Source organism: Chelon labrosus, assembly GCF_963514085.1.
Source record: "Chelon labrosus genome assembly, chromosome: 17".
Classification (NCBI taxonomy): domain Eukaryota; kingdom Metazoa; phylum Chordata; class Actinopteri; order Mugiliformes; family Mugilidae; genus Chelon; species Chelon labrosus.
Window position 1 is genome coordinate 20,804,800 of NC_140350.1, and position 26,483 is coordinate 20,831,282.

The 26,483-nt window shown below is 41.0% G+C and overlaps 1 protein-coding gene across 2 annotated transcripts; it reads left to right on the plus strand.

The window, feature by feature from the left end:
- The first annotated feature begins 36 nt into the window (after positions 1–36).
- ttc3 (tetratricopeptide repeat domain 3) lies at positions 37–26,030 on the plus strand. Of its 2 annotated transcripts, none has more exons than XM_084565362.1 (46): positions 37–183; positions 909–988; positions 1,090–1,123; positions 2,220–2,376; positions 2,471–2,552; positions 3,029–3,082; positions 4,912–5,047; positions 5,140–5,225; positions 5,682–5,776; positions 5,986–6,048; positions 6,590–6,644; positions 8,483–8,645; positions 8,839–8,863; positions 8,961–9,045; positions 9,488–9,518; positions 9,770–9,815; positions 10,894–10,981; positions 11,065–11,217; positions 12,263–12,343; positions 12,533–12,642; positions 12,727–12,853; positions 12,951–13,073; positions 13,161–13,262; positions 13,346–13,438; positions 13,520–13,584; positions 15,007–15,143; positions 15,269–15,589; positions 15,683–15,958; positions 16,036–16,079; positions 17,555–17,611; positions 17,696–17,778; positions 17,869–18,024; positions 18,960–19,545; positions 19,628–19,696; positions 20,505–20,654; positions 20,738–20,877; positions 20,972–21,040; positions 21,132–21,228; positions 21,318–21,421; positions 22,676–22,760; positions 23,037–23,150; positions 23,327–23,532; positions 23,611–23,725; positions 24,800–24,934; positions 25,015–25,107; positions 25,365–26,030. In XM_084565362.1, exons 2-46 carry the CDS (start codon positions 920–922, stop codon positions 25,473–25,475), a joined length of 5,271 nt encoding a protein of 1,756 aa, XP_084421488.1. In that variant the 5' UTR covers positions 37–183; positions 909–919; the 3' UTR covers positions 25,476–26,030. The 2 variants fall into 2 exon arrangements, with proteins under 2 accessions (XP_084421488.1, XP_084421487.1); XM_084565361.1 differs by lacking the exon at positions 37–183 and adding an exon at positions 194–298.
- Positions 26,031–26,483: the final 453 nt, after the last annotated feature.

A 26,483-nucleotide genomic window follows, 5' to 3' on the forward strand; every position in this document is an offset into this window, starting at 1 on the left:
CATTGCGTCGCAGCGTGCACCGGAAGTCAACAGAATAAAATAAGGCTCCGCCCCCTCACGCATTGTTGACTCTGGAGGAGGGAACGCACGACGTGCATGGAAGACGCCTAACTTCCGCACATTAATATGAGCTGGACGAGCGAAGGCCACTATTAAGTGTTCGCAAAAAGCTGTAATCCCACGGTAAATGCCTCCTAACTCGTTATATCGTAATATTATTTTTTCCTGCACCTAGCTAAACTGTAACGGTAAGCCGCGCGTGAGTCGCCGTCGATGTCGTCGCGCTTCTTCAACAAAAGTAGGAAGAAAGTGTTTAAACGGTGCCACGTTATTAGGAAAAAATATATATGACAGCGCTGCTCTTGCAACAATAACGAGAAAATATATTTTTTAAGTTCCTAATACGAGTATTTTTGCTGTGTAAGTGACTACGTATGTAAGCTAATAGGCTCTAATGCTAGCAGTGTTATTGGGAGTCATGGAGCGACGTTAGCCAAGCTCCTGAGTAATGGTGCTTTAGCTAATAAATATAAAACGGTACCCACTAAAACAAGTCAGCTTTATTCCCAATGGTTGCTGTCCACACGTGGACTAATTCCTGCGGTGCTGTTTGATGCCAAACACCAGTCGTGCCGCTCTTCGTGCTGAACACACGTTCAGTCAAACCTGTTCTGTATATTTTGCATTTTAAACCACACCCAGGTGTGGTTCGTTATAAGTCACGTGAGTGAAACTTAAAAGCAGCATGGGCCTGATATTTTGTCATTTAATCCCAGGGAATGCAGTGTTTTTCTTTCTATGCTCACAATAAAGCAGTATGTGTAGGGTGGGAAGAGACCACACTGAAAACTAAAAAAAAATAGTTTCCTCTGCTACCTGTTGACCCACTGCTGTTACATCTTTTACAGAATTGGACAAAATGTCAGATTCAGACTCTGATTTTGACAACAGAGGTGACTGGAAAACCTCCAAGCGCCGAAGACAAGTGGTGAGTTATAAACCGACGGATAAGTAAAAATAATTCTGTTTCATTTCATCTTATTGTTGTCCATGTGTCACTGATAACCCGTTTTCCTTTTGCCCCCTCAGAGAAATGATACGATCATCACCTTTCGACCAACAGGTAAAGGACATTTTAGGCGCTTGACAAGTTGAAACTTGTCCTTTTTTTTTGTTTTAGGCATTCATACCAATGCATCATGTAAAACTATTCAGTGAAGTTAATCTCTGTATTTCTCAAAATGAAAAAATAGCAACTCTTAAAAGAACAGCAATTGCTACTGGACACAAAGGAGAAAAATGCTGTACAACGTGTACATGTCCATTAACTTATTTAGGTGTAAATCTTGAATTTAATCAGACTTTCACTGCATAACCATCAAGGCATCTTTGAAAAAATATCCATTTGTGAAAATGAGAGGATTGTAAGTGAGTAGCTGCTTTAAATAACTTTTATTGTAACTCAAGCTGAACAGTGACTCAAATATTAGCACGTTCAGTTTTCTCGACTCATTTCCCCCCATCCACTCACAGTAAAAGTGTAGGGGTAAAGTGTTAGCCGCTTCTGTTATTGCTTTACAGTAGAAACATATCAGAATGTGATATAACGCTTTAAGTGTGAAGCAGCGTCATGGAATTGGTTTTGCATTCAGAGCAAATGACGCTCAAGTGCAGATGTTTGTGTGAGAGCACGAAGAGGCGTTACATTGGAGTGAATGAAATGAAGTTTAGATACGTATAAATGTCTAAAAAGTTGTAAAAATCTACTCTTAAATAAGGTTATGGACACGTACATGTGGCCCAGTATGGAGTTTTAACACCTACCAAGATTTGGTATTCTTTTTAAGAGTCACTAAAGTTAGTTTTGACAAATATGGAGATTATTAAATTAGATCGCTGTTCATGACCACAGTTAATTTCCCTTTTTGTGTCAGTCTTCCTGATATTTGACCCCTTTAATTTGCTGATAAAATACAAAACAATATGATGTTTATTATTTAGTTAATACAGTATATGTTGTAGCTTTGTTCAATCTACTTTTATTAAACTTTAAATAAGGTTTTAAAGACTACAATAATCTGTTTATATTTGTATTTTAATGATACAATTTATTGAGAAGATCCTGAATGTCATTGTCGCTTTCTAAAAGCAATCACAAAGAGAAAATTATAATTGTAAGTGAATCTGGGTTTTCTTCGTGTGTTCTTTTCTTTCTGTAGAGGAGATTTTTGAGAAATGGAGCATCATCCCTGTGGAGACCATGAAAGAGGCGACGCAGCGGATGAAAGTTTGTGCCTTCTGGCTTCCCATCCTGCTGCAGCCCGAAGTGTCCAGCACTGTTATTTCCTGGGCTGTAGAAATCGGTCTAATCACAAAGTACGTCCAGACCTCGATGATCAGTGGCTTCTAACTCTTTGACTTCTCAGCGTTTGGATCGTTTAAGAGTTTGTTTGTTTTTGTCTCGCTCTAGGGACAGTGAAGACCTGACCCTGGCGCACATAGTCAGGATAGAATTAGTGGAAGCTGTGCTCAGAGCATTGGAGAATGGATCTGTAAGTTAACACTGGTGTTAATGTGACGTGTGCTGCACTAATTCTCAGCTTCGTGAAGGTTAGATATTTAGCGTTAATTTAAAATAACAGAGAACAGTTTTATTTTGGAGACTGTGGTTTGTGGTACTGTTGAACTGTGTGGTATCGACACACATTTTTATTATTTTGACAACCCTAGTTCAGTCAATGGGCTAGGCTAAATGATAAAACAACATTATAGTTGAATTACAGTTGAATTACGCCCTTTCTTACCATAAACTAAATACCATAAACTTCACGAAGATAAGATTTAGTGCAGGACTGTTAAATCAGGAAGTATTCATTTTCTCTAGTGTACCTAATGAAGTGGCCAGGGAGTAAAAAAAAAAAAGGTAACTGGCTATAAATTCATGTGAGAGACACTTGTGGCATTAATATTTTACCATTTCTCAGCTGGTTTTTGGTCTAAACTGCCTTTTCGTTGTTTTCTTTTCCAGCGGAAAAAGGATAACGCGAAAGAGATCATCTATATAAGCAACATGTTTAACTTGGTGAGTCTGAATAAAGAGATCACAAGTTTCTTTCCTTTCATTAGATTGTGTTTAAACATATAATAGGCGGCAATTAAGACAGAAAAATACAGATAAACATGGGATGAAGAAGTGGAGGAATAAAACCTCAGTTGTGGGTTCACAGTAGTAATGAGAGAGCTACAAGCAGGAGACACGAAAGTTGTCACACTATGATTAAATCAGTGCAATCATACATAAAATGATGCTGGTGTCATATAACCGACATTGTAGCTGACCCTTGGAGTCGCTGAATGAGGCGGAGAGTCACGTATTTGTGCTTAAATGGCTTTTATTGTAGAGCACAGTGGAAACTATAAGTAGGAAATTCAAAAAGGAAGAAAATGAGTTAATGTACCGGTTTAAGTTTAACTAAAACTACAAACAAGCCAAACCTTTGAGCAAACTCCCATTCGATTTCAGTAAAATATTTTCTGTACAACGCAGGGGTCGCGGTAACCGAATATTTTCCATCATTGGCCGTGTTTTTAAAACGGTGACGGAAAAATCTGAAGGCAATCTGTCATTTTGATATTAATTGTCTCTTGTCTCTCTTGATTTAGTAGTGTAAGAGTCCGGTTAAGTTTCGTTTCTCTGCCGGTCAAGTAAGTGGCTGCTGCTGACACTTGGTATATCAAGGATCCACAAGCAGCGGTTATGAGACGGTTAAGTTTCATTTCTCTGCGTATTGTGCCTTAGTTTGATAGTGGTCAAGTTGGGTAGTAAGTTTTGTTTCTCTGCCGAGTGAGATAAGATGTTTGAATGGTGCCGCTTATTGATTATATATCAATCAAACGTGGTAGGAGCCGGTTAAATAGACGTCTAGATTCATGATTCTTGAGTCGTCTTTGATGGCCGGTTATATGAGCCGAATCTTTTTTTCCACCGCTACTGAATATTAATTAAAAGTGAATTAAAATTAAATGCTATTGAAATTAAAGTGACGGGTAAAAATGGGTTATGACGGGATTTTTATGACCCTGTCAGTCAAAATGACAGACAACGAAAAAGTCTAGCGCAACCTCTGCTACAATGACCGTACTCCAACTAGTTGATATAAAACACATTTATTCATTTACATACATTTAACTGTTCAACCAAACATTTCATCATCATTTCACGCACCAGTACGTGACTCTTCGCCTCTTTCCACACCAAGGGAGCTATTCATTGCCTTCATAGACGGCGCGTTTGCTTCCTAGCGAACCCAACAAACCAAGCATGAGCTTAACATTGCTAGACACATTGAACTTACATCAGAATAAACCGGGCGATAGCTGAAATAAAAGAGGCAAAACCCATCTTGTGATGCACTGGCACAAGCCCAGAATCTTGCAATGGCTTGTAACCACAGAGGGGACCGGTGCAGCAGCACAAATCCGTCCCTGCCCATTTTAATACATCATGACTCATAATGTCTCAATCATGATAATGTCTGTTAATTTTAACTGATGATGGCTTGACTGTCACACCCATGTCGACGCCTGACACATGTCTACATCAACATGAGGCCAAAGGTCAGATGACCAAACCGACAGGAACAATAAGCGATCGCCACAAGTTCCCCCGGCGTCAGGAAATGCATTGATTACATGCTTTGGGGTTTTCCTCATCATCCGACTTCCCGGCTGACGCTAATGTTAAGCGCTAGGTGGCAGCAAAGAATCTTACAATCGTTTATCTGATATCTATAACTGGTGTTTGCATAGACATCTCCAATGTTCCCTGCCTTCTCCAAAATAATAATCGAGGTGGCTGAATCTGACTCTTAATGGTCAGTGATAGATAACTGAGCATGCTTCTATTTGCAGCAGCGGACTCCAGATGTTTTGGACGACGCCATACGCTGGTTGGAGCGAACCAACGAACACGCTATACGCCAGCGCCTGATGCAGTTCGGCCACCCGAAAACCTGCTTCACAGCCCTTCACTTCATCTTCACTGAGTGTAAGATTCAGTCTTTAACTATCTGTTAAAACAAATTTTTACTGTTAAAAGTCGATATATTCTCTAAAATCATGACTTCTGCTTTCGTTCAGATGCCAGGTTTGTTCATGAAATGGGAGGATATTTAGAAAGGACGTTGAACTCGCTGTTGGCTGCACCGGTGGAGTATTATGTAGAGGTAAGACTCACAAGGCCGCTGTAGACGCACAACCTGCCTCCTCCTCTGTTTTGTGCAGCAGTGACTTCAGTAAAAGTTGCTCAACGTTTAATAAATCCAACACGAGCTGCTCGGTTCCAGTCACCTTTGTTTCAAGTAGAGAAACCGCCTGGCGTAGACTTCACTGTCTTTAACAAAGCCAGGCCTAGGAGAATGGAAGCTAATTCCAGTTAGTGTCACAGAAAGATGTATACTATAGCATTTTTTTTAAATGAATTTTAGAAAATTCAAAATGCTTCCTCACTCTTAACTGGAGTTTAATTACCAAACATTTTGACACTACCTTTGCTTGCTTTAATTTGCCTCTTTGTATTTTAATACCGGGTTTGAATGATTTAAAAGTCCCCACTCTCTCTAAATGTTGGTCGCGTTAGCGGTGGTAGTAAAAATGTGGTTTTGCTCTGATTCCTCGTCCAGAAAAGTGAACAAATGAAGAAAAGGGGAAACGAGAGCTTTCAGAGGCAGATGTATGAAGAAGCTGTGAAGTATTATTCCAAAGCCATCAAATTTTAGTAAGTAATATTTCATAACAACCTTTATAAATGTCTTTAACCTGTATGTAATATGAGAGGGAACTGTTTTAGTTGTTGTTGACTGTATTTATTTTAAACCCATGACTTTTCCTGGGAGGTCCTACTTGGCATTTCTGAATTAAAATTAAAGCCTTTACCTAATAACTTGATGAATCTTTTTAACAGAATTTAATTCATTTTCATTTCAGCCCTGATAACCACATAATTTATGGCAACCGAGCCCTATGCTATCTCCGGTCTAAGAAATATCTGTAAGTACCAATTCATTCATTCATTTGTGTCCATGTATTACACCAAAAGGTTTTATCCTGCTTAATCTTTAATAACAATAATGTGATGCTGCTTAAAAGTTTGTTTAATAAGAGTTTGTTTAATAAATGAAATTCGCCTTATTTTTGACAAGTTCGGGAGGAAAATCATCTCAAAACCTGGATTAATAAAGGTTTAATTGGGGCGAACCGACACATTCAAATTTGTTTTTGCCCCAGTTAGATTAATCATATTTTTCTCTGAGTCAAAAAAAAATATATATTTTAAGTCCGATATCATCAATTTTCTGGTCGAATTCAACAATGAAACAAAAAGAGTGAGAGTCAATGGTGGAAAATTCAATGTTTAAGTCTCGTCTTCCTTAGTATTTGCTCTCTGGGTTTTGTAAAGCATCTTGTGACAGTTTTCATCATCATTATTGACACTATATAAATAAATTAAATTTATTCATAATGTCTGGTTCCGTTACACTACGTTAGATCATGTTCATTGTAGATAATTTTATTTCCTTTTTCTTTACAGAAAAGCAGTAGCTGATGGAAAACGTGCTATTCTTCTAAAACCTCTGTGGGCAAAGGTACTAGTCTACTTAATGATGTGATTATTTTAGTGTTTGTCAGCACATTATGAGCTGGTTGACCGCGTCATTATTGACCCTAATAAAAGCATTTCTGCTGCAAGCGTACAGGTAAACCACAGGGCTGTTTAGGTTTTCACTACAACTTTTACATGCAAACTTTGTCCTGATATTCGTGATCCTTCCTGCAATGTTTAGATTATTGTTTATCTGTGTTAAAAATGTCTTGTAACCACTGATAAAACTTAGTGTAGACCACAGGCGTCAATCATGCGGCCCAAAGGCCAATAACGGCCTGCCACAGGGTCTGATCTGGCCCGCGGCATGAATTTGCAAAGAAGACTGCAATTTTTCTATGAAAATAACTGCTATTCCTAATTTGTGCACTGTTTTAGAAAGAGAAGTGGACATAACAGACACAACACTGAGACCCAGGACTAAACAGCAGACCAATGACCAATTTAAAACAACGTAGGAGCAAGACGCAGTCTCACCGAGTCTCCATTTCAACTTGTGTAGAAAGTGCCATCTTCAAATTATATACCAGTTTTTAAATTGTGTTGATAGGCCAAGTAAAAACTAGACTTATTAAAAATAATTTACGCCATGCTTTTTCCTGATGTTCATGTTTGGTGCACGTTAAGTGCAGGAGGAAATCATGACAAGCAGAGGGCGCTAGCTGGCTTCAAATGCTGAAAGAAGGAAAAACCAAAAAAAACTTGACACCATGTTTCCCATTGGTGAAAAATTACACAAGGAAATTGCACAAGGAAATTATGTGACAATGGTTGCTAAGGAAGATGGAAAAGTTGTGGGAGTGACGGGAGTTTTGAGATCGGAGAGATTTGTGACCTTTAGACATTAACTTATTGTGACGATTGATTCTAAATAGTTGTACAAAAAAAAAAATACCTGATGCATTTTCTGCATTTTAATGTAAGTAGTTGTAAATAACTTTATTGTTTGCTAAATTTGTACATTGTACATTTTGTGGAAAAAAATCTAACTTTTCCGTACTCAAATTTGATGTTTTTAGTTTGGTTTTAGGTCCAGTGTGTTAATATAGTATGTCAGAATGAAAAAATAACTGTAAAGTCACACATGTGAGGTTGTGCTGGAATGAATGACACCAAACAAGGCAAGGTAAAGTGTTTTTAAGATTAAATATAAAGGTAAAAAAACAAAAGTAGTCAAAAATGGCCAATTATACTACAAACCTCAGAGGGTTATGGGTTTTTTATTATTATTTATTTTTAAAAAGGATAGTTTATTAAATATAAACATTCACTTAATTAGGGATGCGCCGAAAAAATTCAGCTGAAAACCGAAAATGCACCGAAAATTGCTGCACATCCTGTTTCGGCCGTAAATTTTCGGCCGAAAATGGCCCGAAAGTGCATTTTCGGTTTTCGGCTGAAAAAGTTTTGGACTTTTATCACCATAACAACACGTGCAAAGCAACAACCGCAGCAATTTTCGGCCGAAAATGACCCAAAAGTGCATTTTCGTTTTTCGTACGAACATTTTTCGGTGCATCCCTACTCCTAATAGGTTATTAATCTGTTATGTTACTGGTCCGGCCCATTTGAGATCAAATGGGGCTGTATGTGGCCCCCTAACTAAAACTAGTTTGACACCCCTGCTGTAGCTACTCATAATTCACACAAGATGAAGTGTAATATCCTTTATCCTACATACTGTTCTTCTAGTGTCTGATTGTTGTGTTCAGCACGCACCTGAAATCAACAGTCGGCTCATCTCAAATTCTAATTAACCTTAATTACATAGACGGTAGACGGCCTATAAATAACCTATAACACTTCTGGGTTTGTTTTCAGGGTCACTACCGCTACTGTGAGGCCCTGTTCTCGTTGGGTGAGATCAGAAAAGCCATTGAAGCAAACATTACAGCTCAGAAGTTGTGTAAAGACGACGCAGATGGAGTTAGAGACCTGGAACAGCAACAACAGAAATTCCACGCTGAATTACCACTTGCTAAAGGTAATATTATTATTATTTCTCCCTATAAAGATTTGAGATTTGTGTCATTAAGCAGCTTCTAAGCCCTTGACTAGATTTGAATTCAGCTTTACATTGACAGGTGGAGGAGGAAGTCAAGGAAAGGTTAAACAAGTTTCTCTGCTGTAGTTTCTGTTTCTCTAAAGTGAAACTCGTCTCTCTGCTTTGTTTTCAGCTGCTTCGTCAAAGAAGCCTCAGAGGTGTGTGTGCGCGCTATCTCACTCTCAGACGTGATCAGTAACTTGCCGGTGAACTCTTGTTGGATCTAATTTAACTTTCTATGACCTCAAACTTTAGATTTAAAGTCGGCCTAGTGGTGGAACAACCGCAGTCTGTAAAAGCTAGTAAGAAGACGGTACCGACGAAAGTCATGGCTCCGAAGGTTAGTGACAACAGCGGTGAATGTTTTGGTTTGTTAGTAGGCGTCAGTGACACGGTGAACGAAAGAAATCTGTGACATAACTTTGTTCTTGAGCCTCGGTTTTTAATATTTTGAAGTTTCTTGATTGAAGGTTTTTATCTTTTCAGGCACTAACTTGTTGGTTTTGAACACAATTTTGGCTATTAAAGTGTTTATACTGTATGAAAACGGAAAGAGAAAGCAGTTCTTTAAATTAAACCTTTACGTGTTCCATATCTGGATTTCACGTTTAACAAGTTGTTTGTTTGACATTTCCTGTCTATTTAATAAATGTCGTGAGACTTCATTTACTTTCATTTACTACTTTAAACAAGCCCTGTTGATCCTAAGATGAATTAAATAACTTTATGAAGCTGATAAGTTTATATTGATAGACGTTAATAGTTAACTCATGTGTTGACAGGTAGCAGAGGTTAAAGTGGACAAGCAGTCAGGTGAGTGTGTTTTAACACCTACGTCTCTTTTTAAAATGATTTTAGATTTATTTTTTTGACACGATGTGAAGCTGCTCTTTGATCCTGATTTAATTAATTAAGAAATTGCTGAGTTATGTTTTGTATTTTAAGTCACTGCGGTTATGTTTGATAAATTATTACTTGCAGCTGGAGATGTATTGTTGTGTTGACTTATCAGATCTGAGATAAACAATATGAATTTTAATTCAAACATTATATTCTCTCCTCAGGGAAAAATGAAAAGACACACACGGACAACTCTAAACCATCTAAAAGGTCAGTGAACATAATATATTATTATTATTATTATTATTAATGCTTGTTTAAACTGTGTTTAAGCTGCTTCTGCTCCAGTTCTCTGTTTGTTTGATAGATTTTAATACATGGGAAGTGCTCAGATGTTTGGCCTTGTATATGTGTGAGAAGTACAGCGATCAGCCATAACATTATGACCACCGATGGGTCTCTGTATCATGCCGCCTGCCAGTGAAAGGGATAATATATATATCAGGCAGCAAGTAAACGTTTTCTTTTCCCCTCAAAGTTGATTTTAGGAGGAGAAAAAGGACGAGTGGAAGGATTTGAGAGACTTTCATAAGCGACAAATTGAGTACAACTAGTACAACTGTCCGTATCTTTTATATAATCCCTAAGATGTTGTTGTTCGTTAGCAAATTACTGAATTATCTGGTCTTGACTTGGACAAGTTAAGACTTTCAGGTCAATTATATGCTCCCCAAGTACTAGAGCAGCTGACTTTAGCTCAAATCTGTTCCGCGAAAGCTTGGAGAGACGACGTTGTACACTTGGACGCCTCAAAGCAGATTTTCTTCCCTTGAAAATTAAATAAATGGTAAAATCTCTCATTAACTAACTTTTTTTTGTCGAGAGCGAACTGTTGGATCTGTTGGAATAGCTAGCACTTATTTAAATTATCATCGGGAAACAGATGAAATGTAAATGCTAGCCTGATGTTCTGGAAGCTCAAAAGTGGTCCAGGTGTAGATTTGACTTTCAAATTCAACAGATTTCAGTCCAATAAAGCATCTGTGGGATGTACTGAACTAAACTAGCAGTACTTAAAAGATCTGCTGCTGATCTTTTAGTGACAGATACAACAGCACACCTAAAGAGGTCCAGAGGAGTCCAGGTCTCGTTGGGTCAGGGCTGTTTTGGTGGCAAAAGTGGCACTTACTCAACGATACTGGGCATGTGGTTATAATGTTATGGCTTATTGGTGCGTTATCAAACACAAGCGCTGCGTGGGGAACTGAAGTTTGTAAGGCCTGTAGGGAGCAAACAGAAACAGTGAAAGATACGAGACTGTTCAACTGACTTGAGAAACTGTTTCCAGTGAGTTTTCTTCAAAGAACGGGAAAACGGAATCCAACGCCGCCGCGAAAAAGAAACCAAAGAGCAGAAACGTTTCAGCTGAAGAAGCGGTAAGGCTGCGTTCGAATTAAATCACGTCTGCATGGTGTGGCTTTGAAGCGGCTGACCCGTCGTCCTGTTGTTCTCGATTCAGAACCACAAAGACTCGGATCACGCGGGAGCTGTGTGCAAACAGCTGAGGTCTTTGGTGCAGGACGCCCACACCGCCCTGGCCGACCTCCGCAGCCGCAACTCAGAGCAGGCCTTCAACCAGGCGCTGGTCTTACTGGAAACTGTAGAACTCAAGGTAATCACATCACATTTTTGTGCCAATGCACTCCCCAAGGTGACCTACAGCGGTTCATTTTCACCTTTTCTTTCAAGTCATCCCCTCCTTTCTTCTCATTGTACCCACCAGTCTCCGTTTAACTTTTCTTTTCTTTAACATTTCCGGTTTCTGCTTGTTAGAAATCTTACCACTGTTTCACAAGACTGGTTTCGTACGACAGATCTGATAAGAAGAGTTGCAAAGACGCCAAGCAATATGCAAAATGTGAAACAGGAAGTACAGTACTGTGGAAATACCAAATAATATTAGGTTAAGTTTTAAGTAAAATTGTTTTTGAAACGGAAACGTATCTAAATGATTTGATATTGAATCAAATCAGGAAATCGGTGGTGATACCTGGTCCTAATGAATAACTTGTGACTTTATTTAACTTAAATGATCTGTTGCGGTTTATGTAAACTATAAACAAAAGTTTGATATTCTGAATTTGATGATGGTGACAAACTATTGAAGCATTGTCTGGTGTTGGGGGGGTTAGTGAGCGCCTGCGGTCTCTAGTTTTTGAGGCGTGTCCTTCAACGTTGCCACCAGTCCGAGATCACAGACGCCGCATCGGTGTCGGAACAAGTAGGTCAGAGAGATTATCCTGATTTCCTCCATGAAACGGAAGTGACGAAAGTAAAAGTTCAAGCCGCAACATAATCTAAAATTAATAAAGTGGCACATCATCTGATCGGCGTGATTCAGGAGAGTCTATACGACGGTTTGTACCCCCTCCCAGCCTCCTAGCGTCCCGGCTAATAGCGGCTCTTCCTGTTTCCTCTTTTGAATCGGGATTACAGACTACCGTCCCCTGCTGGTACGAAGCGTTATTTCCTCTCGCGTAGGCGCAGAAGTCTCTTGTAGTATTTGCGATGTGTTCAAGTGCAACTTCGTGGTTCAGACGCAGGTGATGTGAGGTGACGTCACAGTCTGTCTTTGTTGTTGCTCGTTCTTTGATGTTGGTTTTTTGTGTGTCCGTTTTTTTAAGAGACAGAAAAATGATTGATTTTTGTTTTCTCAGGAACTTGGACTTTCCACGATGGACGTATTGTTGTTGCTGTTTGGTCGAGCGTCGGCTCTGACAGAGATTGGCCAGCCTGAGGTAAGTTATTCAACATTTATTATGCATGTTTATACTGTATTAATATGTCAGATTCCTATAAATATAGGCTTTAATTTCCTGAAATACTTGGATGTTGTTTTGTTTTTGTTGGGGACCAGTTTCAACCGTGGAGTAATTAATTCTTACTTTGCTAGACTCTCTTAATGTCTTGTTGTTTTTCAAATGCAGGAACTTTCAGAAGCACAAAAACTTCTCGAGAAGATCAAATCATATGAGAAGAGGACTTTTCAATGTCTGGTTTATTACGCCGTCGGCCGAGTGTACATCAAAGAGAACAGGTACGGGGAAGCGCCCAGTCTGAGCTGTTCTGTCTCAAACCTTTTTCTCTTTTCTAACTCCGCGGCTCGTTTTCTGTTGTTCAGGTTTGCAGTTGCTCTGCAGCAGTTTTCAGATTCCCTGCAGATGGTGAAGAATCGAATAACTCCGGGTAAACTCACCTGGCCTTTAACCAAAGACATTGTCAAAGAAACGCAGCAGGACTATTTCAAGGTGAGTCGACTTTGCAGCTTTTGTGGATAAAGAAGATATGGATGAGTTTCAATAGAAAAACATGACATATTGGTGTCTACTTCTGGTTTTGTCTCAGAAAACTCTGGAGAGCGCTATAGAGTTGTGCAAATTTCCTCCTCTTCCTGATGCCGTTTGTCGTCTTGAGAAATGCCTCGGACCCGTGAAAGCTGAAATCTACTTCACTGATCCAGATTTTAAGGTAAAGCTTCCCCCAGTTAACACGGTTTTAGAGTTAAATTATTAAAAGCGCTGATGAACTTTAAACCTACGTTCCTTTTTCATGCAGGGCTTCATTCAGATATGCTGCTGTCACAGCTGCACGGTCGAATATCACATCAACTGTTGGAAGAGCCTGAAGACGTCGCGCTTCTATGACAGGAATGAAAAGGTACGTTCTGGTTTGTATAGCAGCATCTCTTTGTGAGTCTATTTGTGAGTCGACTCTTCATGTGTATTTACTTTGTGTTACAGGATCTTCTACAAGAATCATGTTTGACTCCAGACTGTGTCGGCTTAATCTGTACTGTCAAAATCTATGGTCCAACGGGCCTGGTGAAGTGTAAGGTGAGATCAGTCGCTTTGGTTTTATTTAATTTTAGGTTGAGTCGTAGGATTGTTCAGTGTTGACCTGAGTTCTCTGCGCAGTTTGAAGCTGCGATCCCTAAACCAACGACTCCGAGGAAGCAAAGAGTGAACCAGATATGTACAAGGTAAACTAATACAGTTCATGTTGGTTGTTTGTTCCTTTCAGGTTCAGAAGTCACACAGCAAACGGATTATTACCTTATTTGTTTAGCTTTCGTCTTAAGCTTGTTACATAATAAGAAGTTTGCATGTTCTCCCCAGGCGCTCTGGTTTCCTCCCATCATCAAAACAGGGTTGCTAGGCGCCGGGTCAGGACTAACCCTCCCTCCGACCATGCAATTTCGTTGTATAATGTGTAGTGTATATGTGGTATAATGACAAATAAGGCACTTTACGAGAAGCAAGAAATTTGTTCTTGCTCTTGCTCCTGGTGCCTGTAAGAACAAAGTTCGTTCTGGCCAGGTCATTTATACTTCTGAGAAACTCAAGCCCCGAACTCCAGGGAAGTTCTCATATTGTCCTCCCTCTGCAGCATACATCGCATACTCTAAGCATTTTGGAAAATGCGAGGGACCGTTCATGTGCTATTATCTTATTATTTTCACGGCCACTTCCAATTTCTGACCAGTTGCCGAACACGACACAAGAAGAAAACGCTCTGCCCGATCGATGTGTTGAGAAAAAGCTGCAAGAACTCCCAACGAGGGTTTGAGATTAAGTGCAAGAACAAATTTCTCATGGAGTATGTAACGGCATATAGCTCGGTGTTTCACAGTGATCATCTCCAATGACAGACTGGTCGAGGCGTTTACCGACCCCTCCCCACTCTTTCTAGCTTTTCCTCCCGTGTGAAACTACAGTGAGCTCCCTCAGTGCATGCAGACTAGCTCGGTTCGCTGATTAACAGTTGTGAGGCATCCTGTAAAAGGAGTACGCCAGCGAATGCAGTACTTTGTTTCTGGATTTTGCTGCTTAACTCTTTGTGAAGGGTCAGTGTCCGTGTCAGAAAAAAAAAACGGCAATTGGACTTGTGGAGTTTCTTGAAAATGTCTCCTCCAAGTAGCTTCTTCAGTTCTTAAAGGCTGGACATTTGTAGGTGTTTTGCATCAGAAACCTGCACGAATAGCATCTAAAGATGACCAGATACCAGAAGAAACTGTCTGACACTGTCCTCTTTCTCCAATGAATCATTCTCTAACGACCCACCAACGTCCAGAGGCTCCAGTCTCCAGGTGTGAACGGGTGAAACTTTTTTTGGGACAGGTGTTAACACTGTATTGTAGGTTGATGTTAGATTACATCTCAGTCCATCTCCTCTTTTCAGAGAAGGGTTTTTCCAATTTCCACATGGCTTCATTTTACAGAAAGTTTCCTACAAAAGTTCAATCTGAGTTTTGTCCGATCGTTGGTTGGTGGCCAGAGCCTGGGAGGAGGAGTTGTGTTATGAATGTCACGCTCAGTGGGTATGAGTAACCGTTTGCAGATAAATAAAGATAGATAAACACACTACATGTTATTAGTTTAATGCCTGCCTTGTTTCTTTTCAGTCAGAAGAAGTTAAAATCAAAGGAGGAGCGCAAGTCGAAGAGGAAGCAGCATAAACAGTCAGTTCAGGCTAAGCGAGGTATCAGTGATGAGATTCTGCAGCAGAAAGAAGACTCGGCGTCTCACAGTCAACAGAAAGGTAACCACTTCTAAAACATCTTTAAAAAAACAGAAGTCAAGAACCATTTTAGTATTTCATTAGCAATAACCAAACTTATCATTGGTGCATTTTAGCCGAACACATGTTTCCTTCTCTGTTCTCAGCCTGGTTGGTGTACACGGACCGAGTTCTTCTTCAGATCAGCCAGAACCTGGAGCTTCTGAGGGAGGAGACCAGCCTTCGCGTTTCCACGCTCTGCAGCAGCCTGAAGCCGTGGCTGGAGCTGGACTCGTCGAGGGGGAACCAACTAGCTGGGAGGCTACTGAACTGGGAGCAGGAGCAGCTGCAGACTGTAGGTCAAGTTTTGGAACTGTTACTGGAGAGGAAGAACCGTGTTTGGGCTCGCGTCTTTATCCAACAACTAAGCAGCTGTGAGGCTGCACATCACAAACTACTCAGCTGGGCCTCTCAGCTGAACAATGCAGGTCAGCTTTTATGAAGTTACTCCTAAAAAATCTGAGCTGCTTATTTCTGCAGTAACCCCTGAAACCTGACCGACTATTTCCTGTTTACTTTAGGACTGAATGCTGCCAAATCCTTTCTTGATCGCCACGCAGAACACTTGGAGCAGTTGGACCTGGCTCTGTTGCTCAACTTTGACCCGTTGCAGCAGATGATTTTAGAGAAACTCGGCACTAGGCCGGAGCTTTTTTCAAGCATGGGCTTGTCTGTGACTGAATACCTAAAACAGGCTCCGCAGCATGACATGAGACTCTTTATCTGGACTCTGGAGGAGCATAGAGACGACTATGTCTCCTGCCACAATATACTGGATGAATATTTTGATATGATGGGTATGTACTTTGGGCTTCACTTAACGCTTGATTTGAAGACTCTCTTGCTAATTTCACTTTGTTCTTTCTTTTTGCAGATGGACATTGTTCGGTGTTAAAAAAGTCTGATGAAAATCAAAATGTAAGTCCTAACAGATTGTTGTTGGTATCACACAAGACAGATGTTGGCTGCCACGTGAATTTAACCTAAAGGACTACATTGACATTTTTAGAAATATTCACAATAAGGTTTCTCAATGTTAAGACTAGGCCGTTGATGTCCCAATCAAGTTTTTTTTTGTCCCCCTGATCCGAGTCCCAGATGGGCAGGGACGTCGTTTTGGTTTATGGCAGACCTAAAATAATTAACTACAAAAGATCAAGTTTGGTTGAAGCCCGACCCTCATCCAGTCTGATCATTTTTATAAATGATCAGGACGTCCGTAGTTAGGACATAGCATCAATTTGTCTGATCGTGTTTATCAGGCGACTCTTTGTGCACAGTTCTCCTCCCAATAACGCAGCTTTCGATTAGACAACATGTGTTACCAAATAAATACATAAAATCATAAGTTATAAAACAGGGCTGTCAAAGTTAAAAGGGAACTACTGTTTTTTACAACCTGGACCTTATTTCCGGCATAAAATACAATCGTTTACACACCCATATAACTTTGGTGTCATTTGGAGTCGTTCAGGAGATAATTAGATCTGCGTATATCAATATAGTGGGAGTGAATGGGGCACCGAAACGCAGCCTCTAAATAACACATTATCTGCCGCGAAACTCATTCATTTCAACAATATTTTGTTATGATACGCTAGTGCTATTCCCCGTTGAGTCCGAAGTTACCTGTTATCATCAAAAAACTAGCAGTAGCAAATTACAGGTAAACAAGCTGACCATCGGGGGTGTGCGTGGCACTCAGAGATGACATCATCCAGGTCAGATGATGATAACAGGTAACTCTGGACTCAACGGGGAATAGCACTAGTGTATCATAACAAAATATTGGTGAAATGAACGAGTTTTCGGGCAGATAATGCGTTATTTAGAGGCTGCGTCTCGGTGCCCCAGTCACTCCCACTATATGGTTATACGCTCATCTAATTATCTCCTGAACGAGTTCAAATGACATAAAAGTTATATGGGTGAGTAAATGATTGTATTTTATGCCAGAAATAAAGTCCAGGTTGTAAAAAAAAAAAAAAAAAAACGGTAGTTCCCCTTTAATGAGATAATAAAACACGTTAACAAACACACATCTCTTTATGTAATTTGAACCTTGGTCCAGCCGATAGTTTGGGAAATCATGACTTATACAGAAATGTATTAATAAAAGGGTATTTTAAACAACAAGTTCAGCTTCAAAGTCCCGCAACAAGACAGAAGTTATCTGGATTCACTGTCCATGTGGTCTGAGTTACTCCTGCCTCACGTCGCTGATACAGAGAACCCTCCTTGTCCTCCGCTGCCAAAGACAAACGACATTGAATAGTTTGCAGCAGACGCAGCATTTGTCATTGTTTAGACTGCTGCCTAAAGCAAACTCTTCTTTCTAATGTGATTTAACCATTTCTAAGTCTGACGCTCGTTGTGCTTGTGTTCCCTTTCAGAATTCTCCTATGAAAGCTAAGAGTCGAGGGCGGAAAAAGAAACAGAAAGAGCCAAAGGTTTGAAATCAGATTAATAACTGTTGCTCTTCAGGAGAATGTCGTTAACTTGGCGTCACTCTGAACTGTTTGCTTTCCTCTCAGGGTGTTATTGTTTTGTCTGGAATGAGAGGCGTAACTCCACAAAGAGAGGAGTGGGACCAAGACTTTTTTGAAGATGAATCTTTGTAAGTTCCTTTTACCTTCACGGAAACACAGATGAGTGTATTGTGGCGCTAATAATTCCTGCTGGTAACGCTCAACTCTCTCGTCGACAGATCGTTCCTTCACCCCGATGATCCGTTCAGTGTTCCCAGTCACCTTCGAGAGCAAGTGGCCGATTTTGAGGACCAGTACAGCTGCACGAGTAACAGAACTCGCTATAAAAGCATTTTGGACAACAACCCCGACCCCACAAAAGAGAGTTTGTATGAGTAAGTGCAAGCGACAGTTCAGTGTGAATGATTCATTTAAACGAAAGTGTTGATGGCACTCGTCTGGGTCCTGTCGGCAGCTTCTCAGTCATATATGTTTCATCATCATCTCATCTGAACATTCAAATAAACTAGCAGCAAAGGAAGTTAAGCAGCAAACTAGCAGCGGTTCATCAAGTGTGTGCAAGTACTTCACTAAAGATGAAGCCCATACTACCATGTAATGTGCAAATGTACTTCTGTGTTGCACACTCATCCGAAAAGGCGTCAGCTAACGCTAGCAGAGGAACGGTCCAAATCCTCTTAGCAGCAGTCAATTAACAACTTCACCAAACGTCATGCGGTAACGGAGAGAAGGAGACTGCACATCAACTATTTGATCAAGTTATTAGACCATTAGCTGCAGAGAAATACCTGCTACACTATCCCATCTTCCAACACGCTGTGGAGTTCTGTTAAATGCTGTTGACGGTGCTGAGGTGCTGCATGTTTTTATACAGGCTATACGTATCTGAAGCTCACACTACTTGGCACATGAGCCGTCTGTTCTCAGCATGTATGTATTCAGGTCAAGAATGTAGATTTAATTGCTGCAAAGCTTTAGTTTCTACTGGGTTTTTATTAGTGACGTCATCAGAGACTAGCTGGACTTGAGTTTTATCACAGCAACGGTCAAATTTAAAAAATCTGAAGTCGTGCAGCCTCTGGATTTCCGCTTCTGTGTTCGATCTGCTCTACGCTGTAGGTTCACCGTCACCTCACACTATCTGCTCAGACGTCTTCTCCCTTTTTTTGCGTTGCAGTGATTTAAACTGGTGGACACACTGGTTTCATGTCATAAATTCACTGATTTTAACTTCCTGATCCCCCACTTTCTTTTCTGTACATGTGCTAGATTTGATTTAAACATTTGCTTTCTCTTTCTTCCGTCGCAGCTACTTTGCTCAAATCTTGGAAGAGCACGGTCCCCTGGTGGCGGAGGACCCCCTGCTGGTGGGCGAACTGGAAAATTTCCCCTCTGAGGCTCAGCGGAAGATCCAAGAAGCAGGCGGCTTCGAGGCCTTCCTCCTGGACTCTCTTCGTTTCATTAAGATGGGGAAGTGTATCGGCCTGGCCAAGCACGCCGTTACCCTGCAGCAGACCTGTCACGGAGCCAGCCTGGACGACCTGGACGTTATAGCGGACACTGACAGTAGCTACCTGTCTCCTGATTTGCTTGCAGCCAATGGAGCTTGTTACACAGACTATATGAACCCGTATTCCTACGTACAGACTGAAGTCTATCCCATCCTCCCAAATCCATATGTATATGACTTCCAGTCAGCAGGAAGTGATCCCTTCACCCAATGGTCAAACGGCGACGCTCAGGAGCCCGGTTACTTTTTTCCTAATAGCTATGAAGAGCTGGATCTCGACACCTTTGATGATGACGGCGGACTTATGGAGAGCGATTCAACCTCAGGTGGAGCCGCTTCAGTGACGCCGGAAGATGACGCTTTGACGAGACATGCAGCGGTACAGGTAAACACCCAACCTGTCCTAACATCTGCAAATAAATTAGGTGAATATATGGACGATAAAATATGAGATGTTTCTCTTTTAGACGTGTCCCGGGGCCGTGAGGAGTGTAGCAGTGAATACAGAACTTCATGAGCGTTTTGAAATCTGCCAGGTGAGATAAAAAAAACGTCGTCGTCATTGTTTACATCGTTCTGCACCGTTAAAGGTTTAATTGCAGCTCCGATTTCACTCTTCTTATGAAGTGGTTTAGTGCCAACCAGCTGATTAACTTGATAAACCAGCTCCTTGTGTTTTTACAGCTGCACAGAAACAAGCGTTTACACGTTTGGTCTTCGAGAAATGTCTTAAAAAATCTGTGAAGCTAAATTTATGTTAATTTTCCTCTGTGTGCATCAGAATTTGGGATAATTAGCCAAAACGGGACGCCACAAACATGTAGACAGACTGAAACGTCACAGACATACACTGATCAGCCGTAACATTATGACCACCGGCTGGTATTTCGTCATAACGGCACCTGTCAGTGGCTGGGGTATTATTAGACGGCATGTGAACATTTTGTGCCCGGAGTTGACGCGCCGGAAAAACGGGTCCGATCCACGGAGGCTCCACCTCGTAGCTTGTGGGACTTTTAACGCATCTTGGTGCCAGATGCCACAGCACGCCCTCACAGGTCTAGGCCATGCCTCCTCGACGGTGTCAGGCATGTTTTGGAGGCAAAATGGCGACGTGCGCAATGTTAGGCAGGTGGTCATAATGTTACGGCTGGCAGATATAAGTATATGTGTATACTTTTGATATACTTTTCTTTCGTGGCGTTCTGTGATGTGAAAGTCACTCTAGCGTCCACAGACGTCTCACGACGCCGTAAACGTGCAGTAAAGTAAAATCTGCCTGATTTTAATTTTCTGTTGAAGCTTCTTGTTTAGTTTTGTTGTTGCTGCTCTTTTTTCCTCCAGGGTGACATCAACAAAAAGGAGAAGGAGAACAAGAACTTGGAGCTGCAGATCAGGGAAATGGAAAGCGGCTGTGACAAAGTCAGCTTAAAACACAAAGAAGACGTCAGGTTACTGGAGGAAGACGTGCAGAGGATCTATGCCAATATACAGGTAGGTTCATGTCGGGGTTCAGGTGCATGGATCTGTCATGTGAGAGTGATCTGAGTGATTAAAATGTTTTTTTTCTTGTCAAGGTGACCGATAAGGAGCTGGTGCTGTTCCAACAGAAGCTGGAGGAGGAGGTGAAGCGGGACCAGAAGGAGAAGAAAGCCAACCAGGAAGTACTGAAGGCCTTGAAGCAGGAGATAGAAGAGCTGGTGGAGGAACAAGGACGGTAAGATGGAGCCGTTTGTTTATTTATTCAGACGTCACAGCTGGTGCTCTCTCTGTTCTCACGTTATTCACTGATTCACTGTTTTCCCATGTAGTCTTGTCCACAACATCCAAGAGACGAAAGCCAGCTATGAGGCCAAGCTGAATGACTTCCTGGAGCAGGGGTAAGAGTCGAGACGAGGCGAAGGTGAAGGCGAAAAGAAAAAAGCAACCTCTGGATGCGTCTCTGACTTTGTTCTTTAATTGTTCCTGCAGCAATCAGTCGGCGGCTGAGAAGATGAGTCTGGAGGACGAGATCAATCGCTGTCAAGGCTTGTTTGCCTCGGCCATCAGGAGGTCTCACACAGCTCAGGTATGAATCACATTATAAACGTACGTGTCTTTCAGTTCTTAGTCTTGTGAGGTGTTTTTTTTATAATCCTGCCTGTGTTCTTTCTTTAGTTGTCAGTGGTGGAGAGCAGTCGTGATCAGGTCTTGTTCAGCCTCCACAGGGAGCTGGCAGACGCCAAAGCTTTACTGAGCAAACTGGACGAAGCGTCGCACAGGTGAGACGAGGGAAACCAAGCAACCTCTGTGGTCGTGTTCATGAGAAACTGATGGAGGTGGATTATAAGTTAATGTAGTATACTGGGATTCAGTTTTATGATTTTATGTCTGAGGAAAATAGATTATGTTTCCAGTCGACTCATCGTTTAATTAAGGCTTTGCATTTTGTTTATTATGTTACTAGTCTACTCCACAGTTCCTTTTAAAGCTAACACGTTCCTATTGAAGGACATTTGCTCTTTTGAAGCAAACTAGTTGCTTTTAAAGGCTACTAGTTGCTTTTAAGGGCAACTAGTTCCTTTTAAAGCCAACACTTTCCTATTGAAGGATGTTGGCTCTTTTGATGCAAACTAGTTTGTTTTAAAGCCAACTAGTCCCATTGAAGCAAAACGAAACCGGTTGCTATTGAAGGACGTTTGCCATTAACAAAGGCAACTAGTTGCTTTTAAAGGCAACCAGTTTATATTGAGGGATGTTTGCTCTTTTGAAGGCAACTATTTTGTCTTAAAGCAACTAGTTGCTTTTAAAGGTAACCACTTCCTATTAGAGTACGTTAACGCTTTTGAAGGCAACTAGTTTGTTTTAAAGCAACTAGTTGATTTAAAGGCAACCACTTCCTATTAGAGTACATTGGCTCATTTGAAGGCAACTAGTTTGTTTTAAAGCAACTAGTTCCATTGAAGCCAAGGGCAACCAGTTCCTATTGCAGGACGTTAGCTCTTAACAAAGGCAACTACTTGCTTTTAAAGGCAACTACTTGCTTTTAAAGGCAACCAGTTTCTATTGAGGGATGTTTGCTCTTTTGAAGGCAACTAGTTTGTTTTAAAGGCAGCTAGTTCCTATTGAAGCAAAAGGCAACCGGTTGCTATTGAAGGACGTTTGCTCTTAACAAAGGCAACTACTTCCTTTTAAAGGCAACTAGTTCCCATTGAAAGCAGCTAGTTCCCACTAAAGGAACTGGTCGTCTTTAAAAGCAACTAGTTGTCTTCAAAAGCAACTACGACCAGTTCCCGTTGAAGGACGTAAGCTCTTTTGAGGGCAGCAAGTTCCTTTTAAAGGCAACTAGTTGCTTTTGAAGGCAACATGTTTCTTTTTTAAGGAATAGCTAGGCATAAATAGCCATTTGAGGAGCAGAGCTTCTTTTTGGAGTCGTCCTCGTCCGTAGGAGCAGTGGCTGATTAGTGAGATGAACGTGTTTGTGAAACCGAGTCGTCTGGTCTTAGGTTTAACTGTCGTGTCCTTCGTCTTCACAGACACTCCAGTAAAGACCTGGACGCGGCCAGACAGTCCTGGAGATCCACCGTCGAAGAGGTTGAACAGAAAATCTCTGCTGCTGAGGTACACCAGTCTGTTTTATTTCTCCTTTTTTTGTTCAGTGTCACAGATGTTTTTGTTTCACATACAAAATCAGGAAGCTTCATAAACACCAGACAGCATCAGATTAAAAACATCGTCCCACTGTTTATCAGTTAAGACGTTTCTCCACATCATGATAGTTATATGAGATGATCTTCATTAGCCTGGTAGTAGTCTGGCTAAATTTCACATTTTCCTTTTTGTGATGAGCCCTAGTTTCATTGTTTTTATTAAGACTTGTCCTCATGTGGTCCACAGCGGCAGAGCCAGGAGCAGCTGGATCAGGTGAAGACCGGGAGGAGAGTCAGTGAGTTGCCTCCAGTCAACAACCAGCCAGAAGCTGCTGCTGCAGCTGCTGCACCAGTCAGACCGGTGAGACCAGCACAGCATGTTTATTATCAGCAGCTCCAGCTTAGTATGTCTTTTAGATCCGTGTAAATTAATTTTATTATAGTTTAACTGTGCAGATACGTCTGATAATCTGCTAATAATGACTAATTACTGGCGTGAAGCTGTAAATCTGACTTGCTTCCTGTTTTGTGTGACAGGTACAGCTCTCTGCGAAGGCCAAAGAGTTCACTCCTTTATCTCAGGGCTCCCACAGATTCACCCCGGCCGTCCCGCCGTCGGCTCCGGCTGCAGCCGAGGCGCCGGTTCACCACCGACCTCCGACCAGAACGATGGAGCCCTCACACAACACCGTGTTCGACAAATCCATGGAGACGCTGAGCAGCATGTTCCCGGACTATACAAGGTTAAAACAACTACAACTAGATGTTCACACAATGAGGAGATCAGATCTGTGAAATAACGTAAATGTGTGTGTGTTCAGGCCAGACTTGATGAGGTATGTTCAGGAGTTGCGTTCCTCCAACGGAGGGAGCCTCAGCAATATGGCGCTGCAGGATGTGGTGGGAGGAGTCACACAGCTGATCCTCGACCATCAGGTAGGAGGTTTTATTTCATTTTTTTAAAGGATCTGTTGAGTTTAGGCTTAAACATGTCATTTTTACTGAACTCTGTTTCTAAATACATGACATTTTTTTGTCTTGTCGTCTTCTCTGAAGTCTTTTCTCTTTGTAATGTGAATTATTTCTATAAAATCTAAATATAAACTCCACATTTTCGTGTAGCTCGTCACACGTTTACACATTCCTTCCATCAAATCTAGGATTCCTTTGGTCTGTTTCTGCAGTAAAGTTTGCAGTGCAGGCAACTAGTAATGAAATGGTTTAGTGACCGTTACAAGAAGATTTATCTTATATAAGTTTATTTTATTGGTAATTACAAGCTATGCAGGTAAAGTGTGGTTTTCTTTTTTGGTCACATGCTAAAAAAAAATAATAAACCAGATCTCTGGGAGCTATTGTTACATAAATCTCCTTGACTGAGAGCTTTTCCTGGTTATATTTAAGATTTTATTCAGTTTTTGTTTGTTTTATTATTTTAACCAGGGGTGTCAAACTCATTTTAGTTCAGGGGCCACATACAGCCCAGTTTGAGGTCAAGGGGGCCAGACCAATAACACGATGTTTACCTATTAATTACGACAACTCCAAGTGTTTCCATTTGTTTTAGTGCAAAGAAGAACATTAAGAAAATGTGCAATTTCTGTTTAGTTCTTGGTCTCAGTGTTGTGTTATGTCCACAACTCTTACTAAATCTGTGTGAGCCCGAGGAATAGCAGTTACTTTTAATGGAAAAAATTGCAGTTAATGTCTTAAATGTAATTTTTTCAATTCGCAAATTCATCCCACGGGCCAGATTAGACCCTCTTGCGGGCCGGTTTTGGCCCCCGGGCCGTATGTTTGACACATATGATTTTAACTGTGTTTGTTTTAAGTGCCTATTTTGAAAATTGTAGATTTTACTCCTAATTTAAAACTTATAACGCTGTTGTGACCTCTTCCACAACATTCAGATTCATAAAACAGTGATACTAGCTTTATGTGTTCATCAGATGCCTTTTAATAATAATAATAATAATAATAATAATAATCCTTTTGTCTCTTTTCTCTCAGGAGCGGCTCAGCACCGCCAGGTCCAACATCATGGGCCGCGGGAGCCCGGCTCAGTGCGCGACCCCTCCCTTGTTGCCCCCGGCGCCGGTCTGGCAGCCGGTCACAACCCAGAGAGTCAAGAACTCCAGTTCCGCAGTAAGTCCCAACGCCACCTTTAAGCAGATTAATGCGTCTCTGTTGAGCCTGGAGCTGACGGGTGTGTTGACGATTTGCAGCTCAACGTGGAGGACCCGTGCATCATCTGCCACGAAGACATGAGTCCAGAGGACACCTGTGTGCTGGAGTGTAGACACAGCTTCCACGACGATGTAAGCAGCTTTGTGATTTATTTTTATTACCGCTGGTACAGAGCATCTGCTGAACAATAAGTAAAAATATAATTAAGGGTTGTTCAAAGTAGGGCTGGGTATCGATAATTATTTGATTCCGATTCACAATTTTGATTTGATTCAGGTTTTTTAAACACATTTCTTTGCTTTTTGTCCAGCTCTTCTATGTCTGTCAGTGTAAATACGTGGCGTTAGGTTTCCCTGGTTGTAACCTTTTAGCCTCGGTTCTGTTTCAGTGCATCAGGTCGTGGCTGAAGGAGCAGAGCACCTGTCCCACCTGCAGAAATCACGCCCTGCTGCCCGAGGACTTCCCCGTGCTGCCTGGCAGGAGACGCCCAGCCCCGTGAAGTCTTAACATCCAGTTTTATCTTCTAAAAGAAACCTGACTGAGGCTTTTGTTTTTTTTTGTCTGGGCTATCATGAAAAAGTTAAGGTGTCTAGGGAGTTCACTCTGAGGAAATAAAATAGTCTCATGTTGGAGTTCGTCTCCTGGTCATTTACATACTCTCACTCTGCTCATAATTACATTTATAACATTCAGGTTTCACTCTCATTTACAGTCACTTCCTGGAGTTTGAACTTTTTTTATGATAGGGTGATTTTATGTCTTTTATAACTTGTGATTTTTGTCTCCACGCTAACCACACTGCTTCCGGACAGCTTCACATTTACCGTACAGTCACGACATGTGGCGTCTCATCTTCTCATGTTACTAATGCGAATATAATCTAATGTTTAGAACAGGGATGTGATTTATCTTCTCAATCTGCTTCTGTGTTTAAAAAACTGAGCTGTGGACCATTTAAATGCCTCGTGATTTTACTTTTAATTGAATGTTTTTATTTTGCTGACCAAAAAAAACAAACAAAAACACAAGAATTAAAGCTGAAAAATCACCTGTATTCTGACTGTGGTCTCATTTAATTTAATTTATCAATACAAATGCAACACAAACACATTTAAGGGAAAGAGATGTTTGACTGAGTCTTCAAACATGACACCTCCACAAGAGGTGGAGGGCAGTGACTAGAGAAGAGTTGTAGACAAAAAAATAAAGGCAACTGTGTGATGCCTCAATGCTGCTGCACAGTAACAAAGATGCTTGATTAAAAAAACTGCTATTTTAAAAGTAGACATGGAAACAAATCATCTGCACGGTGGAAAATGTAATAAATGTTTAGTCTATCGGTCATCTAACGATTACGCCTGTTGAGAAACTCCGCTCCTCTCTAGTACTCTGGTGGTTTCTGCTATTTAAGGATTAGGCTAGAAGACATAAAACCAGAATTTTCTTTTGCTTGTTTTGTTCTAAAACTAGTTCATACTGAGTCGGTGAAGTATAATAAGACTCGAGT

Bases quoted from the DNA above. Each gene is read 5' to 3' on its own strand.
- ttc3 (XM_084565361.1), top strand. From the start codon at position 274: ATGTCGTCGCGCTTCTTCAACAAAA. The intron at 13,263-13,345 runs GTACGTTCTGGT...TTTGTGTTACAG, and splicing joins TCTATGACAGGAATGAAAAG to GATCTTCTACAAGAATCATG. The intron at 16,080-17,554 runs GTAAGTCCTAAC...GTTCCCTTTCAG, and splicing joins AGTCTGATGAAAATCAAAAT to AATTCTCCTATGAAAGCTAA.